This window comes from Papio anubis, chromosome 12, assembly GCF_008728515.1.
Source record: "Papio anubis isolate 15944 chromosome 12, Panubis1.0, whole genome shotgun sequence".
Taxonomy (NCBI): Eukaryota; Metazoa; Chordata; class Mammalia; order Primates; family Cercopithecidae; genus Papio; species Papio anubis.
In genome coordinates this window covers 33,956,155-33,976,123 of record NC_044987.1, presented here as the reverse complement: position 1 = coordinate 33,976,123, position 19,969 = coordinate 33,956,155, and the positions used below count along the sequence as shown (strand labels likewise).

Genomic DNA, 19,969 nt, shown 5'->3' with positions numbered 1-19,969 from the left:
TATTTAACGCCAAGCACAGTACTAAATATTTTATATGCACTATTCTAATTAAAACCAACCTTTAAATCTATGAGATAAATACTCTCATTATAGTCACGTTATAGATGAGGGAACTAGGGCTTAGAAAGAGATAAAACAACTTACCCAAAGGTAAATAAATAGCTAAAAAAAAAATGTTTTAAGGCAAAAAGCAACAGCAGCAGCAACAACAAAAAAAGTAAACCTTGACGCCACAGTCCATTTTTACAGGCATTATGCTAGATTGGCCGAAAATTTAAGTTCCCCAGAAATGTCTTAGCTGATCCAAGGATGAATGTCTTTGCTTGTCTTGCTAGATTTGTCATTTGTCATTGGTAAGGTATTGATGAGACTTGACCCAAGTACAGAAATCCAAAAGAATCACCTTTGTATTTTGTTGTGTTTTTTATAACTACCACAGCCCTTCATTTCAAAAATAAGGTAAGAGGAAGTTAACACCTGACAGACTCACGTGCAATGCTTTGATGGACATAAACTTTTTATAACTCTGTTTTGTTTTCCTTCATACAGAACCCAGTGCTGCTCCCACAGATGTCAAGGCAACAAGTGTGTCTGTGTCAGAGATTCTTGTTGCATGGAAACACATTAAGGAGAGTCTAGGAAGACCACAGGGATTTGAGGTATGAACAGAATGATTGAAAATAAGCCCTATTATTTCTTCTGGCATCACATTCTCCTAAAGAGAGATCTCGGTGACACTTCAGAATTTCAACAGAATTTCTTTGAAATTTTGTTCTATGTTAAAGAAACTAAGAAATACTATTTTACTGACATCTGTTATGTTGCTCATTAACTGGTTTATTTTTCAGGACAATAGCTTCCATAGCACTATGCAAAGATGTTTTTAAAAGATGAAAATAGAGTTGTAGACAAAAGCAGGAGCTATAGGTAGATATTTAATGGTATCCAATTTATTGGTCATTTTAAAAGTTTTTGTGTCTTTCTTTCTAATAATTTAACGTATAAATACAAGTTTTCCTTTTGTACTTTCTTGGTATCTCTTACCCCCAGTGCTGAATTATCAAATTTTGCTTGGAATTTAATGATCTGTATTGTATCTATGTATTCAGATAGTTTCTTTTTGTCCCTTAAATGTTGCTATTTTTAAACATAGTTATTCCAGTCTTATAGTGGTGAATATTTCATATAAAATGAATAACACCAATGAAATTTTAGCCTCCACAGAGACCAGCAGATTGTGAGTAGTCTGTGAACATGAATATTCTATGATAACAAGATTCTGCTTCTCACACAGCTCTTGTTCTTGTTCTTGCCTTGCTTGGCCAATCATGGAGAGGAATAAGGGGGATAATGTCTAAAAGACAAAAAGAATTAGCATCTGACCCAAGACTTTAGTTGCATTTAAAAAAAAATTTATTCTTACTTTTTCTCTGCTTCAGTTCCCATTAAGAGAAAATCATCTTGTGTTTTGAACAATGATCAAGTATAGGACTTGTACACTAACATGGTTTCCAGGCTGAAACATATTTTTAATTCTATTTGAGTTTTCAAATAATGCCTGATAATTATTTGATTAACATACAGGTGGTATTAGATAATGATTTCTATGATACAGAATTTATACCATCTTTCTAAGAGTTACAGCAAAAACAATTTATGGGAAACCATTACCTACTTATACAATATCAGGGACTTATTTCTACAATCTTGCTTCAATTAATTATTTGCAATAATTTAGTAAGTATCCCATTATGACTGCATGTTTATGTGATGAATATTTCTGTTTCTCCCTATCCTTCAGGAACCATGTTTGTTTGTCATTAAATCTCAGCAAATGATAGTATATACATTTGGCCCATAACTGACCACAATAAATATATGTTGAATGAATGAATGAATGTTTGTGCAGAACAATTAGCCCCTTTCTATCCAACTGCAGAAAACATTGTGGTGGTTTTTCCAGTTTCCCTTCTCTATGGAGGAGGGACAGTGTGCCTCCTCCAGCTGCTGTGAGTGTTGACTGCTAATGGTTCTCAGCTCCCACTCTAGAGAATTGCCCTCCATGGAGGAGAGCTACATTACTTGGAAAGTGACCTCATCACACTTAGTCAGCCTAAGATCAATGACTGACTGATACTGGTCTCTTACCTCAGGGAGGAAACAACTTTATGGTGTAGTTTATGATACAGAGCCTTGCTGTATGCATCAGGCCAAAGCCAGATTTCCTGGAACCACATTCTTGCTCAGCTCCCTCTAGCTCCCTATTCTGAGTTCCTCCCTTTTTAACAGGTTTTACCTGTAAGCATCCTCATAGTAAATAATATGCACCAAAATCCCTATCTCAAGTTCTGCTTTTGGGGACTTCAACCAAAAAGAACTACATTAGTGTGAATTCACTCTAAACCTCTGAATCGGAACATCTGGGGCAGACGTCTGGGGTGTGTACTTTCAGAAAGCCACAAAGTATATTCTGGTGCATGGAAGAGTGACAATCCAGGCTCCTATATCTCAGAGGGATGTTCCTTTTATATAGCCAGTCACCCTCAAGCTTTTTTTTTTTTTTACCTGCCCTATTAGCATGACCTTCAGATAACCATCATTATTCACCATGTTGACATCTCTCTGTGAGGTCCTGCAGAGATCACATGTGCACAATTCTTCCCTTCCTAAATATAAATCATTCATTCTTTAATTCAATAAATATTTATGTAGACCTATTAAGTACCAGACATTGAGCTAAATGCCAGGAACAAAACAATGAGCAAAACAAAGTCCCTGCTCTTATAAAGCTTATATTGTAGTAGGGAAGGCACACAATCAACAAACTAAGAAATAATCGTATGTTTGTTTTTTTTTAAATATGTGATATACTTTCAGTTGATGATACAGGCTATGTAGAAAACTAGGGCAAGAAGGTAAAGAGTGAGAGAGTCTGATATTTTACAGAGGTTTGAGAAATCAACCTTTCTGTGGTTGTGAGGTGTGGGTAGAGACATGATGTAATGAGAGACAGCAGAGAGAACAGCAAGCTCAAGAGCTCTGAAGTACTAGCACGCTGGACTTCTTCAAAGAACAGGAAGTGAGTAATTTTGGTGAGAGTAGGGAGCACAAGGAGAGTGGTAGCAGGATGATGATGAAGAGATTATCAGGACAAGGAACAGGTTTCTGGGGTCTTAGGAATCAGAGAAGTTCAGATTTCATCCAAAGTGTAAGAAGTCATAAAGTATTTCTAACTGGGAGGGACAAGTCAAGATCTGACATATGTAAAGCCTCTCTCAATCTAGAAGGTAGAGAATAGACCCTGGGGAGCACCTCAGAGAGAAGAGTAGAGAGGCAGCTGTTCCATCCTCAGTGACAATGAGGCTGCTTTCTACTAGAGTGGTAGCAGTGGAGTTGATAAGAAGTGGGCATTTTAAAATATATTTTGAATTGAAGTGAGACAGAATTTGACCACAAACTACATGTAGGCTATGAAAAAGATGAGACAAAGATAATTACAGAGATATTTACCAAGAAAATAGGTAAATGACATTGTCATTCACAGAGATGAGGAACTCACAAAGAAGAGTGGGTTTTAGAGTGAAAATCAAGGATTCTGTTTCGGATCTTGAGTTAAGAGGAAGATTGGGGATGGAGCTATAACTATGGGAAATCATCAGAATATAAATAGTTTTTACGCATATACCGGCTGAGATCACTGAATAGTTGATAAAGAAGGTGCCTGAGAATTGAGCTCTGGGGTGGCCCATAATTTGGAACTCAGCAAAGAAGAGGAGAGGGTCTGGCTGAAGAAACTAAGAAGGAGACACTGAAGAAATGCAGAAGCCAAGAGAAGAATTTCAAAATGGAGAGAATGTTCCATAGTGTCAAATGCTGCTGGGAAATTCAGAAAGATGAGACCTGAGATTGCCAGATGGATACAGCAATGTGGAGACTGTAAGTAACTTTGATGAGAGAGATTTTATGGAAGGCTGATAATGAAGGCTTGACTGGAGGTTAAGATCAAGATTACTCAAGAGTGACACTCAAGAGTGACACTCAAGACCATCAGAGCACAATGTTTTCACTAGATTGGCTTCATTCAAAATAACTTATTGCAAGCAAAAATGGAATATATTTAAAAACAGAACGTTAATAAGAATGAATCAAATTCTGGAACAATCATCATAATGACCACATTTCTGAATTAAAATAAATCAACAAAAATTCTGACAATGACTTTATACAAAAAAATGGGGACAGAATTCATGGGCATAGTAACTATTCCATTTCATAGTGCATTATAAATTGTAGTTTCAAAATATGGCATCTTGTTACCAGAAAATAAAAATCAATATCTCATTAATTTGGAAATTGTTTGCTTTTTATAAATAGAACATAATTAAAACTTTGGCTAGATATGACATTAACTGTTATTTTAAGTATATTCTGCAAAGACTGTTTTTGATTTACACTGTTTCATAACTGAATAGCTGCATGTATATTTAACACTAAATATGATGTAGGTGAAACTTTCAGAATCTCTCTTACTCTCTCTTTTCTGTACTCTTTTTCTCTTGAAAGAGAGCTCTGCCTCTGTCCTTCACCGAACACATCTGGAATTTACTGCTCTCATCTTCTCCCCACTTACTTTTCTCTATTAAAAATGTCACTGAGTAAAAGATCTCCCTGATTATTACTAAAATATAATGAACCCAAAAAGCTTAACAATTTTGCTTACTTTTATCCTCTTTTTCACTCTATCCCTACCACCATCCTACCTATATTTACTAATGGTCAAATTCAGAGCATGGTGACAATGAAACAAATATTGAAACAAGGGCATTTGTCACCAAAACCAAAATTATCAGTTTCACATTTTATGTACTTATAATGTCAGTCCTATGAGTCACTTTTCTAGCCATAATTTTAACTTTCCCTGCAAAGTCTAAAACAGCAAGCTACTACAAAAGCATTAACTATGAACCACTTTGAAAATAGAGAAGACAGTGTTTTCAGCTGCCCCTCTTATTTTTCCCAAATCAGAACATAAATAAGATAGATAAGCTTCTGCTCTTATGAATGTTACATCCTAATGGGGGAAGACAATTTTTTAAAAAATCAAACAAATAAGTAACGAGATAAACTCTGATAACAATACACATGGAGGGTCAAAAGTATAACAAACCTGGTTCCTGTGAGAACAGAAAGAAAGTGAAGCACTGGAAAATTAAAATAGTTGGAGGATTAGGTAGAGACAAGATATGTATAGATATATGGATTATGAAAAAAAAGTCTGTATTTTATTTGAAGTGCAGTAGAAAGCCATTGAGACAATTTAAGGAGGGAAGTCACAATGTCCAATTTATGGGTTTTTTTTTTTTTTTTTTTTTTTTTTTTTTTTTTAATCACTCTGGCTGCTCTTATGTGAAGAATGAAAGGGAGAGGAAAGAAAGGCCAGAGAATTGCAGTTAAGAGTTATCACAATAATCCAAGCAAGAAATTATTGTGGCCTAGACTTCAGCCATAGCAGTGGAGTGGGAGAGAAGCAGGTGTATTTTAGAGGCAGGACTGGCAAGATTTGCTGACTGATCTGATGTGGAGGAAAGAGAAATGATGATTCCTCCATCTCTGGCTTGGTCACATAGGTAAATTGTGACATTTACCAAAAAAAATGAAGGAAGCTGAACAAAGAACAGATTTGAAGCTAGGAAATCAAGAGTTCTATTTAATCACATTGAATTTTTGATGCCTATTGGAAATCTAAGAGGGTAAGTCAGATAGGCAGTAGAACATGCCAGTTTGGAGTCCAATTGAGAGAACAGGGCTGAAAACATAGAGGTGGCCATTACAGAAGTGATATTTAAAGCCATGTTGCCATAGGAAAGCATCAGAGGACAAAATTTCAAGAGGAGAGGAGAGAAGTAGAGAGGAGGGGAATGAGGGGGGCTATGCTATGTCCTGGAACACTCAGCATTTAGAAGTTGAGCTGAAGAGGAGGAATCAGCAAGGAGACTGGCAAAGAGAATAAATCAGTTTGGTAGCAGGAATACCACGTATACATCAAAAAAGCTAAAGGAGTTGACCAAAAAGAGGGAACTGGCTAACTATGCTTAATGCTGCCAAGAGATCAAGTGAGATAACGATGGAACAGTGCCTGTTTGGTTTACAGGTTATAGGTGACAACTTCCACAATCAAATAAATAATCAATATCCCTTATGTTGTCAATTAGTAACTTCAAGTTATAGACATTTAGTAACCTTAATAATGCCACTGCTTCCAAAGAATGGTTGGTGGAAATAGTTTGAGGGCAAAGGAACGTCATTTCAGAGCTCTCAGCCCATCAGCACCTTACTTGATGTGGAGTTTCCTGTATCTTGTCAGGACACCAAAGGGTTTTGGTATTCATTCTTGTGTTGAGAATCACAGCTCTCCAGTGTTGGTATCAGAAATGGTTAAGAGTAAAATTCAACCTCTGAATATATTTTTGCACCGCATATTATAATGTGAGCATAAGTAGCCACTGCAGAAAACTCTTTTAGCCTCAAACAAACAGAGTGAAAAGAAGTCAAGTTGAGACTTTAACATAGTGTTTGCCTTGATGTACCAGGCATTATAGAGAAGGTAAATAAGAAACAAGATATCATTTCTGAAGTCATGTACACAGATTTATTTCCTTCTAGAATATGTTTTCTGTCAAGTCCATACCCATGTTCCACTTTGAAACTGATGACTGTATCCCTGGAATATATAGTGTGGTATTAACTAGTAACACCTCAATGCATTTTCCTTAATAAATAATCAAACCAGAACCTATTTGTAATTCACTTGTCTCTGAAATCTTTGTATTTTCTTCTCTACTAATTGAGGGAGACTACACTTGAGCAAGAATCATTTGGAGAGAAGATGGCATCATTAAAGGCAATAAAGTCCTTAAATCTCTCATAGCCTTACCTGATCTCCCTCCTGCAAGTTGCTATTAGGCTTTCCCTTCCCACTTCTGACTGCAGTTTCTTCTGATTTGGTTGCAGCCTGACTCTGATTCTGACCCTAAGTTGGCAGTCAAATGCCATCTCACATTTCCCTGACCTGACTTTATGTTTCATTTGAATCTCGTTAATTATTTATTCATTTATTTATTTAACTAGTATTCATTAAGTACCTGCTATGTTTTGATGGAGTATTCAGGCTGAAACAATCAATAAAACTGAGTTTCTGACCTTATGAAGTTTGCAGTCTAGCAAGGGAGACTTTTTCTATTTTCTCGAGTTTTTGTATTTTGCTTCAATCCTAAACTAGGGTCTTGATCCTAACCTCTGGTAGCTCCTTTTGCTGATGACTTGGTTTTGATCATCTTTTCCCTGATGCATTTCTGCAGAACATCAGTAAGGATCTCAGTCAGAGGCTTCCCCTGGTAGCATTTGTCAATCATCTACTTACACTTGGCATTTTGGCCTTTCACAAGGAAGCTTCCGTTACAGCTTAATTGGTTTAAGAAATAATAAATCAAGCATTTTGACTTAAACTTATTTTCCTTTTTAACTAACCCAACACTTTCAAGTACATGAAACAATTCAAATCAAATAGTGATTGATTTTTGTTATTAAATTGATGAACTGCTTTATCTAATAGAATGTTCATAGCAATTAAGATGGTAAGAATAGTTTTGCAAAAAGACAAGGTCAGAATGATAACAGCCCAGACAAAGTGATCAATGGTAAGGGGCTTGAGGACAATTTAGCAATTTTATCCCTTTCTGTTTCTGAGTGGATCCATCTGTGGACATCTTAAAAGGTCACAATTAGGCTACATGAGAACCCCACTGTACAAAGAAAAATGGTGTCTCTTCCTTTCAACCAGCTGCCTCCTGAAAGGATAGCACTACCTCACAAAAAAGACCATCTGAAGAAATAAGAAAAAAAATATGAAATTCCAAATGTAGACATTAATCCATCTATTTGTATGTTTCAAATATTTGAGAAATTTTGTCAACATCTGCTTAGAACCACCCATTTGTAAATTTTGGTTACCTGCATGGAATTAGCTTGAAATTTTATGGCAGCAGGGACTAAATGTAGAAAGCACTGACACTGAGAGATGTGAAATGTCTAGCTTATGATATGCAGCATGATTGAAAATTGAAAGTGGGCTGTATTTATTGAACAACTTTGATTCATGAATAACCATGACTGTCCCATCTGGATTGCCATCTCTGTCACTAGCCCATACAAGTAAATTATTAGGTTCAGTTTTGAATTTATGAACCCACCAGCATTAAGTGTCCTGTGAATGGTAAACTCTGAATCCTAGAGCAGAGTCCCTCAAGCTTTTCAGAACATAAAAGGATTTTTATGCGCATACAAATTCAGAGCAGATGCCACTCTGGCAAGAAGGAAGAGTAAAGGATAAGGCCAAATTTCATAATCATTTCTGTGATTTTCCCAGATCAGCAAAACAGACAAAGTAAATTGTGATAATGGAATGTTGGATGAATCATTTTTTTTCACTCCTTCACTCATCAAGCATTTATTCAGTATCAGGCACTATTCTGGGCACTGAGAATGTACATATAAATAACATCTAGTCCTTACCCTCAAAAAGCTCACAGTCTAATATTGAGGGAGGTTTATGGGAAGTTAAAGTAAACAAAAAAGAAATACATTGGAACAATATAATTCTTGTGTCTATAATTATCCCAGGATTCCTTAGGATCCTGATCCTCTGAACGAACTGTGTGAATAAATTTGTGCCAATGCCCTATATGGGTGTAAGTTTCTCTGTTTTAATGAGAACATGCTTCTGTCCTGAAATTGTCCTTAATTTTCCAAATAAGTCAATGAATAAAAGTTATATTAACTGAATAAAATAGAAATGAAACTTTTTTCAATAGACATAATTTTTAAAATATTTATATTATATTTCATATTCTGCCTGTGGAACAAAGTTTTCCATGATTGCCAAGTTTATGGTGCTTGTATTCATTCATCCCTTCTTTTAAGATAATTATTAACTGTATTTTTATCTTTTTAATAGCTGGACTCATTTTAACAATAAGCAACAATGTATTTTGCAGCATGAGTTTAAGTGCACAGTGTCCTGGTTTCAATTCTGAACATTTTAGTGATTATTAAGAAAAAAATAAAGACAAAACAACTTGTCCCATTTTACAATACTCACTAAAAGGCACCTCTAGCAACTTCTTTGCTTGGGCTATGTACAAGGTTCACGTGTTCATTTTAAACCTTCCAGAGGATATGCAACTCAGAAGTTCATTTTAGACATGTCACTAAAGCCATTTCCACTTATTGATTGCACTGAAAAGACACCAATTGTGTTTTGCTCTATAAAAGAAGTCGTGGTGGGGATTTCTTCAGGGCAGAAGGGACAAGGTTGTTGTTATTCTTTATTTTATGATCTGACTGTAATCATTAGAGTAGGAGACAAAACAAATGAGCCTCCTCATTCTCTGACAATAACTCGTGCTAGACAGATTGTATTTAATTTGTATAGTGGGGGGAGGAAATATATTTGTGTGAAGATGGACTTTCAGATACAAGTTAAAGGGGAGAAAGAAGCTGAAATGAAGCCAGTCACCAGAAAGCTAACAATGATTGTTTTATTTTCCATATGCTATGTGGGTAGCAGCCATTTTACAGAGCCTCTCTGGCTTTTTATTAATACTACATAAAAGTAAGAATACAAAAAACTAAACAATAAGAAAAAATAAAATGCCAATTTTATCCTTTCTTTTCTGAAATTCTGAGGACTCATTTAAATCAAATAGCTTTTATGTCACTATCATTAGATTTCTTTCTTGGCTTATTTTCATAGACTGTGAGGCTAACTAAAAATTATGTTTTCTGAAAATCATCAAATCAAAAGCAAATTGAAGTAATGTTTCCATTGTTTAACTTGTTCTTTTCTTGTCCTATTGAAACACAACTCTATAATTTTTATCAAAAATAGTTACTCACTTTACTGTGTTTTTGTTTCATTTGATTCTAGATGCGTGGCTTCGTGGTTGAAGTTCTCTAACCCAAACAACTTTAAAATTTTTTTTCTACGAAATTTTGACATAAACTATTTTATTTTCAAGACTATTAGGATATTTTCCTGAACATATTGTAGTAACACAAATGGAACCAAAAAAGTATTGATGATATGTTTTATCATATTCAGAAGTATTTCTCATTTTTTTCACTCTTCAACATGAATGTGAATTTACTGCACCACCTCTAAACACGGATTTCTAATCCCTAAACCCAGCCATCCATGAGTTCATCAAATCTCCATCCTCAGTTTCACTCTATTATGTAATGCACATTTGTAGAAGCAGAGCATCCATGCAAAAAAAAAAAAAAAAAAAAAATGGAATCAGAAATGTAGATAACCATTTATTTATAATTGACATTCTAAGAATGTCAATTACTAATGGACTAACTGCCAATTACTAAAGAGTTGAGACTTTATTTTCCAAAGGGCAGAGCTTTTAAACAAATCTACACACAGAAAAGTGCACAAATGATTTTATTTTACAAATATTTGCACATTTTTGTTGAAATTTTCTGAGAACAGCCCATATAAAAATTTCTAAATTGTGAAAAAATCTTCTCCCTTTGAAAGCTGGGTTTATACCTTAAGCACCTGACAATGTACCTGTGATAGAGGAGTGCTAAATCTATGAGTGTTGCACAGATACAGACATGGGCTTGCTTAATAAACTAGGAAATGAAGAAATTGTATAAGGTGAACCCAAAATTAAAAGGTTTACAAAATATATACTTAGCATTATAAGCATTCTAATTGCTAATTGAGTAAATGCCAATTACTAAATAGCTGAGACTTTATTTTCCAAAGAGCAAGGCTTTTTTCTTTACATCTGCATACAGACAAGTACACAAATCATAAACGTATAGTGATAGCTGAATGAATTACTACGAAGTAAATACACTTGTCTAACCATAATCCAGTCCATGAAGCAGAACATTACTAAGCCCCAGAGATCCAATTCAGGTCTCCTACAGTCACTCTCCTAATTCTTATCCCAAAACAACACTATCCTGACTTTTTTTTTTTTTTTTTTTTGAGATGGGGTCTCACTCTATTGCCCAGGCTGGAGTGCAGTGATGCAATCGCGGCTCACTGCAACCTCCACCTCCTAGGCTCAAGTGATTCTCCTGCCTCAGCCTACCGAGTAGCTGAGATTACAGGCACATGCCACAGTGCCCAGGTAATTTTTGTATGTTTAGTAGGGATGGGGTTTCACCATGTTGCCCAGGCTGGTCTTGAACTCCTGACTTCAGGTGATCCACCCGCCTCAGCCTCTTAAAGTGTTGGGATTACAGACATGAGCCACTGCGCCAAGCTGACTTCCCTTTTTTCTTAAAGATAAAATTAAATGGATTTATCATGTACATGCTTTGAAGTATATAAATATGTCATACAATGACTAAATCTAGCTAATTAACATATGCAGATAGTTATCATTTTTAGGTGAGAAAATCCACTCTCAGCATTTTTAGAGAATGCAATATATTATTATTATTATTTTTTTTTTTTTTTTTTTTTTTTTTTTTGAGACGGAGTCTCGCGCTGTGTCACCCAGGCTGGATGGAGTGTAGTGGCGTGATCTGGGCTCACTGCAAGCTCCGCCTCCCAGGTTCAGGCCATTCTCCTGCCTCAGCCTCCGAGTAGCTGGGACTATAGGCGCCCGCCACCACGCCCGGCTAGTTTTTTGTATTTTTAGTAGAGACAGGGTTTCACCATGTTAGCCAGGATGGTCTCGATCTCCTGACCTCGTGATCCGCCCGCCTCGGCCTCCCAAAGTGCTGGGATTACAGGCTTGAGCCACCGCGCCCGGCCGAGAATGCAATATATTATTAATTATAGTCACAATGTTGAACTTCTTGATCTTATCTGAAATTTTGTATTCTTTAACCACTCCCCAGTCCCAGCCCTCCCAATCATACTAACCCCTGATAAACACCATTTTGCTCTCCACTTTTATGAGATCAACTTTCTTAGAGTCCATATATGGGTAAGACCATGTGATATTCGTCTTTCTGTGCCTGGCTTATTTCACTTAACATAATGGTCGTCAGATTCATTCATGTTGTTGCAAATGGCAGGATTTCTTTCTTTTTAATAGTTGAATGGTGAATATAATTTCTCTGTGTCTATATAACACATTTTCTTTATCTGTTCATCTGTTGATGGACAAGATATGATTCTGTGTGTTGGCTATTGTGAATAGTGTTGCAATAAACATGAGAATGCAGATGTCTTTTTGACATACTGATTTCATTTTATTTGAATATATGCCAAGTAGTGAGATTGCCAGATTATATAGTAGTTCCATTTTTAATTGTGGGGGGAGCCTCCACACTGTTTTCAATAATGGTCGCACCAATTTACATTCCTATCAATGGAGGATTGATAGGAATGTATCAATCCTCTTTTCTCTATTTGTTTTCTTTTGACTTTTTGATAAAAGTTATTCTAATGTGTATGCGGTGACATCTCATTGTAGTTTTTCTTTTCATTTCCCTGATGATTAGTGAGATTGAGCATTTTTCCTAATATAAATCTTTGTATTTTCTTCTCTACTAATTGAGGGAAGCTACACTTGAGCAAGAGTCATTTGGAGAGAAGATGGCATCATTAAGGGCAATAAAGTCCTTAAACCTCTCATAGCCTTACCTGATCTCCCTCCTGCAAGTTGCTATTAGGCTTTCCCTTCCCACTTCTGACTGCAGGTTCTTCTCTGACTGCAGAGAAGAAAATACAAATCTCATTGTGGTTTTTCTTTTCATTTCCCTGATGATTAGTGAGATTGAGCATTTTTCCATATACCTGTTGGCCATTTGTATCTCTACTTTTGAGAAATGTCCATTCAAGTCCTTTGCCCATTTTTTAACCGGGTAATTTGTTTTCTTGCTATTGAGTTGAGCTGCATATATATTTTGAATGTTAATCCCTTATCAAATGTAGAGTTTGCAGATATTTTCACCCATTCTGTAGGATGTCTTTTCACTCTGTTGATTGTGGCTTTTGCTGTGCAAAAACTTTTTAGTTTGATATAATCCCATGTTTTTGGGGGTTTTTTTTTTGTTTGTTTGGTTTTGGTTTTGGTTTGTGTGTGTGTGCTTTTGTTGCCTGTGTTTTTTGGAGTCATATCCAAAAACTCATTGCCCAGACCAAAGTCATAGAATTTTTCTCTACATTTTCTTCTAGCAGTTTTACAGTTTTATATCTTATGTTTACATCTTTCATACAGTTTGCATTGATTTTTTTATATGGTGGAAGCTGAAGGTCTAATTTCAGTCTTCTGTATGTGGATATCCAGTTTTTGCAGAACCATTTCTTAAAGAGACTATCCTTTCCCCATTATGTGTTCTTGGCACCTTTGTCAAAAACCAATTGATCACAACTATGTGGATTTATTTCCTGGCACTTTATTCTGTTTCATTGATCTATGTATCTGTTTTTATACCAATAGCATGCTGTTTTGGTTAGTATAGCTTTGCAGTAAATTTTGAAGTCAGGTAATTTGATACCTCCACTTTTATTATTTTTGCTCAAGATTGCGTTGGTTATTTGGGGTCTTTTGTAGTTCTCTATGAATTTTATGATTGTGTTTTCTATTTCTGTAAAAAAAATGCCATTAGAATTTTGATAGAGAGTACAATGAATCTATAGATCCATTTAGATACTATGGACATTTTAACATTAATTTTTCCAATCCATGAACAGGGGTTTTTTTTCCATTTATTTATGTCTTCTTTGATTTTTTAATCGATGTTTTATAGTTTTTAATTTAGAAATTCTTCATCTTCTTGCTTAACTTATTCCTAAGTATTTTATTTTTTTGTAGCTATTTTAAATAGGATTGTTTTCCTGATTTCTTTTTCAGGTAGTTCATTATTGATATATAAAAACACTACTAAATTTTGTATTTTTTTAATCTTGTAATTTTCATGAATTTGCTTATCATTCCTAAGAGTTTTTTGGCAAAGTCATTAGTGTTTTCTATATATTAGATTGTTGCCTGCAAACAGGGACAACTGACTTCTTCCTTTTCGATTCTAAAGCTTTTTTCTTTCTTTCTCTTGTGTATTTGCTCTGGCTAGGACCTACAGTACTATGTTGAGGAGAAGTGGCAAGAGTAGGCATCCTTGTCTTTTTCAAGACCTTAAAGGAAAAGCTTTCGGCCTTTCCCTGTTTAGAATGATGTTAGTTGTGTGTTTGTTATTTACGGCCTTTATTGTGTTGAGGTACATTTCTTCTATACCTAATTTGTTGAGAATTTTTACCATGAAAAAATGTTGAATTTGTCAAATGCTTTTTCGCATTTATTGAAATGATCATATGGTTTTTGTCTTTCATGATGTATTACATTTATTGATTTGCAAATATTAAACCATCCTTACATCCCCACACTTGATAATAATGAATGATTATTTAAATGTGCTGTTGAATTTGCCTTGCTAGTATTTTGTTGAGGGTTTTTGCATGCATATTAATCAGGGATATTGGCATATAGTTGTTTTTTTTATTTATTTATTTTTTTAGTGTCCTTGCCTGGCTTCGGTATCAGGGTGATGCTGTGCTTGTAAAATGAGTCCGACAGTATTCCCTCCTCTTTCACTATCCTGACTTCTAACAACACTAGCTGGTTTTTACCAGTCTTTGAAATCATCTGGAGCTTTTTATGTCTTGTATTTTTCACTCAACACTATGTTGGTAAGAGTTACCCATATTGTAACATGTGAGTGTAGGTAATGCTGTCTTCTAAACTACATCGTGTGAGTAACCCCCCCAAGTAATTTATCATTCTACCATTGACGTACATTAAGGTTGTTTCCAGTTGGGTCTGTTATGAATAACACTATACAAAGTAATTTCAGGAGAATTATCTATTTTACAATATTGAGTTCCCTAATTCATAATCATGGTACATTCCACTTTTTTAAGCCTTCTTTGAGCTTTGTCAATATATAGGTCTTGAAAGTCTTTTCTTAGATTTTCTCTATTTTACTGTTTGGTGCCATTTTAACTTATCCTATATTTAATTTAGATTTAACTTTGTGTTATGAAATTTTTTTTAAATATCTGAAATGTAATATACAGAAAAGTATAGTGAATTTCTACAAACTTAACATTTACCTTCATCTATTACGAATGAATGAATAATCTGTTTTGTGTGTAATGCCAGTCAATCTCCTATATTATTTTGAAGCAACTGTCAGCCATTATACTGTTTCACAAAACATATTAAAAATCTCTAAAGTATATGCTTTTTAAAAAATTGTCACCTCTCTGCTTCCTGAGAACATGCAGGTTAGAAAATGTACTCAGTGTAAAAAGCTACGAACTAAAAAAACACACCTAATATAACTCTGTCCTCAATGTTTCTCTTGGTCTCTGCCTACATTACTTACTAGGTTCTCCAATGTTTATCTCTGAGCAAGCATAGTTTATCATTCAGCCAAGGATTTAACAGGCTTTATACTCAGGTTGTGGCTCCTATCCTTCCTGGAGTTCTCTCACTTCCTGAATTTCTATTTTGTATTTTCAACTGCTCTTTCTGATAAACTTCCTTTGCTACTCCAACTGATAAAGCTGCGATCTTTTGCCACCATTGCCAGAGGGATTGAAGAACATCCACAAACAAAATAAGCCACAAACTCACAATTCTTATTTTTGCAGTTTCAGATTTTCAAGAGTAAACACTCCTCTAGCTTCTGTCTACTTTTGGATGCTTGCCATGATTTTAAAATTCTCATTTGGGTCAGAGTTTGTATAATCATTTTACTCATCCACATTTCCATCATTTTCTTAATATTTCTAAGATCTGTGGGATATTTTCTTTTTATCAGCAGTTTGTATGTCCTCCTCCCCATCTCTCCCTCCTCCTTTGATCTCTCTTGATTAGAAGAGGTTTACAAAATATGTGATCTTTTCAAACCATTAACTTTGTCTTTATTCATTTTCTTAATGTTTCTTTTTCCAATTATTTTTGTTCTTCCTGTCATTTTTATATCCTTCTTTCTACTTTATTTTTATTTAGGTTTAAAATTTATTGCCCTATTTTGAACATGTTAGATGGATATACCACTGACTTTTGGCTTTTATTTTTTTTCCAGTATATCTATTAAGGCTATACATCTCTAAAATTCTCTCTTCCCAGCATCTCATACAGACCATGTCATATAATATGATTAACTAGTTAGTAATTTTTAAAGATTAATATTCTTCTACCTGAAAGTATTTCAGATCAAAACTTTTGTTCTTTCATTAAATTAAGATATATGAAACAAGATTGTAATATATCAACCTTAAAGGAAAAAGCTCAGGAAAATGAATATAGATAAAGTGTTTATTTGGGTCAAGTTTGAGGATTGCAACCCAGGAGCATAGATTCAAGTTGCCCTGAATATACACTCTGATTAGTAGCAGTAACAAGTAGATTTTTAAAGGCAAAAAAAGGGCAAGAGTGGGAAGGGGGTGGGCTGATACACAGTCCTCTCTCAGGAATTCTCATTCATTTACAGAAACAGCATTGATTAGTGAATGGCTATACATTGTGAAGCTATAGGGTTATAGTCTGATCTGGCCTTGTTAGTTAATTAGTAGCTACCTGTGGCAATAGAAAGCAGTTTCAAAATGAATACATAGCTTAAAGGGGAAGTGGGGCATGGTTGCAGTCTCATTTTAATGTTTCTCTGGCTATAATAATCAAAAGGACTTGCGTTCCTCAAATAAAATTTCTTATCTCAGTTTACAAGTCATCTCACAAAATACATTCAGGTACATCAGTTGTAATTAAATGCTCTTAGAATTTTTTCTGTTCAATATGCTCTCTTTCAAAATGTTTGAATAAAGAATGTGAAGAAGGCAACTAATATTTTAAAAAGACATACACTGAACTACATGTGTTAGGAAAATATTTAATTATATTTATAACTAATCTTCTTCAGTATATTTTCTTTATGCAGCAATGACAGCTTCTAGGAAAAATAAATACAAATTTATTCAGTAAGTGATATCCATTATTATGTTTCTTCTGCATTTTAAACTTTCTCACCTCATATCATCTAATCACTGTTGAACTGCCTCATAAATATTCAAAAGTTTAACTAAGCATCATTTATTTATTTTATGTAATTCATTAAATTGCATCCTTTATGGTAAAATTACCTCTGGGCACAAAGTAACTAATATGCATGCAATTTAATAATACTGACTGCCAGCATGTCTCAAAGTATTGATTATGAATAGCCAATGTAATAACTATACCGAGTACTAAATTCAAGAGATTGGGAAACTGGAGACGAACTAAATTGATGCAAGCAGGGACTGTGCCAATCAAAACAAATGCATCTTTCATGGAAAATGTGCTCCCTACATATACGATTTTGAAACTCTTAGTAGAAGGACATGTCTGATCTTTGATGTTGTATAAGAAAGGAGGAATGTAAAAGGTGATTTAACCACCATTAGGAAAAAGGTCATAATATTCCAAAATATATCTGAAGGTAAGGAATTAGTAGTGAAAATATGCTATCAGTGAAATATCTGTCCTCTCATCCTCGATTTAAATTATTTGCCACTTTTGTGTTAGGAATGATAGTAAATTGATTGAAAGCATATAAAACCAACTTTCCTTAATTCCCCCGTAAAGTACCCATGAAACCATCAGAAAAGACAATCCTCACTGCAATCACAGTGAGTGGTATAAAACAAAGTCATCAGAGTGTTTCTAGGTTTTTCTTTCCTTTCATCTTTGTGCAGTGACCCAGCCTCAAAATCCCATTTTCCAGGTTCAAGCAAGCAATGAAATAGCCTCTAACCCTTTATCTTTTCTTCAGCAAAGCAACTGCACTCATACATATGAAGCTCTGGTTTTCAGCCCAAACCTGGGTAGATTTCTTTAGGTTGTTTGAAAATATGAGTAGATGCTTATACCAAAAACCAATAATCTGGCATCTCCCTGCACAGCATAGACTACTGGTCTGGGAGATAAAGTCTAGAAATGAATGTCTCACCATTCAAATAATCCTTAAACTCATTTTTAGAACAGTTGAAGATCAGTCAGATAAGATACAAAGGTGATTAGACTGAAGAAAAATCTTTGAAAGAAGAGAACATATCATAGAAGAAAAACCTTTGAAAGAAGGAAACAAATGGTTAGCTTTAGTATGAATTCCTTTTCCTAGAAAAGATTTTCGTGTAAATCAGAAGAAAAATTTTAAATATATAGTTCTAGATCTCAATGAGATAAACAAGAATAGTTATTTTATATTTAAAGAGCAACTCAGAGTAGGAAGAAAATCAAAATCAAAGTAAGTAAAATATTCATTGGAAGCAGTAAGATGTAAACTTGAACTGCTAACTATTCAAACCAATGCTTCAGAGTACAAACTTGATAAATAATTCTAGAATGCAAAGTAAATCAACAATAAAATTTTATTTTAAAATGTGAGAGAAAATGGTAGATATGAAGAACAGAATAGATTTGGATCGTACATAATAGGAGCTGCAAAGAAGATAGAATATATGGAACAAAATGAGTAACAAAAAAAAGTGAACAAAAATTCAAAAACAAAGCACCCAGGAAAAAATTCCAACATTTAAGATAGAGAAATTCCAATGTGTCAAGAAATATTAAAATCTTAACAGCCCCATCTTTGTCACTCCCATACTAATCCGTCACCAAAGACTGTTGATTTTATCTTCTAAATATTTCTTGGTCCACACACATCCCTATATCCAATGCCATCCCCTTAGTTTAAGCTATCCTCATTTCTGACCGAGACTCCAGCAGCGTCTCCTAAAAGCTCTTGCTGTATCTACATTAACCTGTTTCCAATCTGCCCTTCATATTTCAACTGTTTATTCAGTAAGACAAATTATCGAGTGTCTCCATGTGCTACTATAAAGCAATCATGAATACATTAGGATAATTTCATGTGATAATTGTAATAATAATTATAATAAAAATTAAAATGATGTGAGAGAGAGTGACTAAGGGAGGGGTGGTTTCTTTAAAGAAATGGCCAAGGAGGTTTCTTGGTTAAGCTGAAACCTATCTAAAAAGAAGGAGATAGCCATTTGGAGAACTGTGAAAAGAGCTTTCAGTCACTGGGCACCAAAAGCTCAAAAAATCTGAATTGAGAATGTGATTGAATGTTTGAGGCTCATTCTGCTAGAAGGCAGTGGACAAAGTGAGGTAAGATATAAGATGAGGTTGCAGAAGTATAGAGACTATATCAGGTAAAGTCTTGCAAGCCATGGTGAGAAGTTTGGAATTTATTCTAAGTGCAAAAGGAAGCCTTTTTAACAAAAGGAAGTTTTTTTAAAAAAAGAAGGATCTAATTTATATAGTTTAAAATGAAAACTAACTTGATACTGCTGTATCTCTTCAAAACACAAACTTAATGGTGCCATATACACACTCCCAAACTCACCCTGCTTAAAAGCATTCCATGTGTTACACTTGCACATAGGACATTTTTGGTTTTTACTAATCCTAGCTCCTTAACATGGCCAACTACAAGATCTGGCTCCATCTATGATTCTAGCATCAAGTGCACCACACACAGATCACCTGCCACATCTGCCTAACTGCACTGTCTTCAGCCCCACATCCCCCTCTTTCCAGACTGCACACAGGATGCCTCTGCCTTCCCTCTCCCTTTGCCTGCTGAACTCCTAATCATCTCTCAGCCTTCAGTGTAACTCGCTCTGCCTTAGTGAAGACTTCCCTGACTAGCCCCTGCCCACTGAGTCCTATCCCTCAAGTTAGATCTGTATCAATATGTAGCTTCCCATAAACCTCTGGTCAAAACCCCAGTTTTACATTTGGGTGTGTGATCATTTATTCAGTATGGCCCTACGTAGACTGTAACTCCAAGAGGGCAGGGACTTCATCTATTTTGTTTCATCATTGATTTTCAGTTGGCCTGAGGCACACTGTTTGGTAAATAA

At 34.9% G+C, this 19,969-nt stretch overlaps 1 protein-coding gene across 1 annotated transcript in view; it reads left to right on the top strand.

Moving 5' to 3' along the window:
- Positions 1-19,969, top strand: part of CNTN5 (contactin 5) — a 1,333,698-nt gene that overhangs the window by 1,281,240 nt on the left and 32,489 nt on the right. Inside the window, exon 21 of the mRNA XM_031653895.1 lies at positions 550-659. Coding sequence (XP_031509755.1) covers positions 550-659 — 110 coding nt within the window. The remainder of the gene's footprint in view (positions 1-549; positions 660-19,969) is intronic.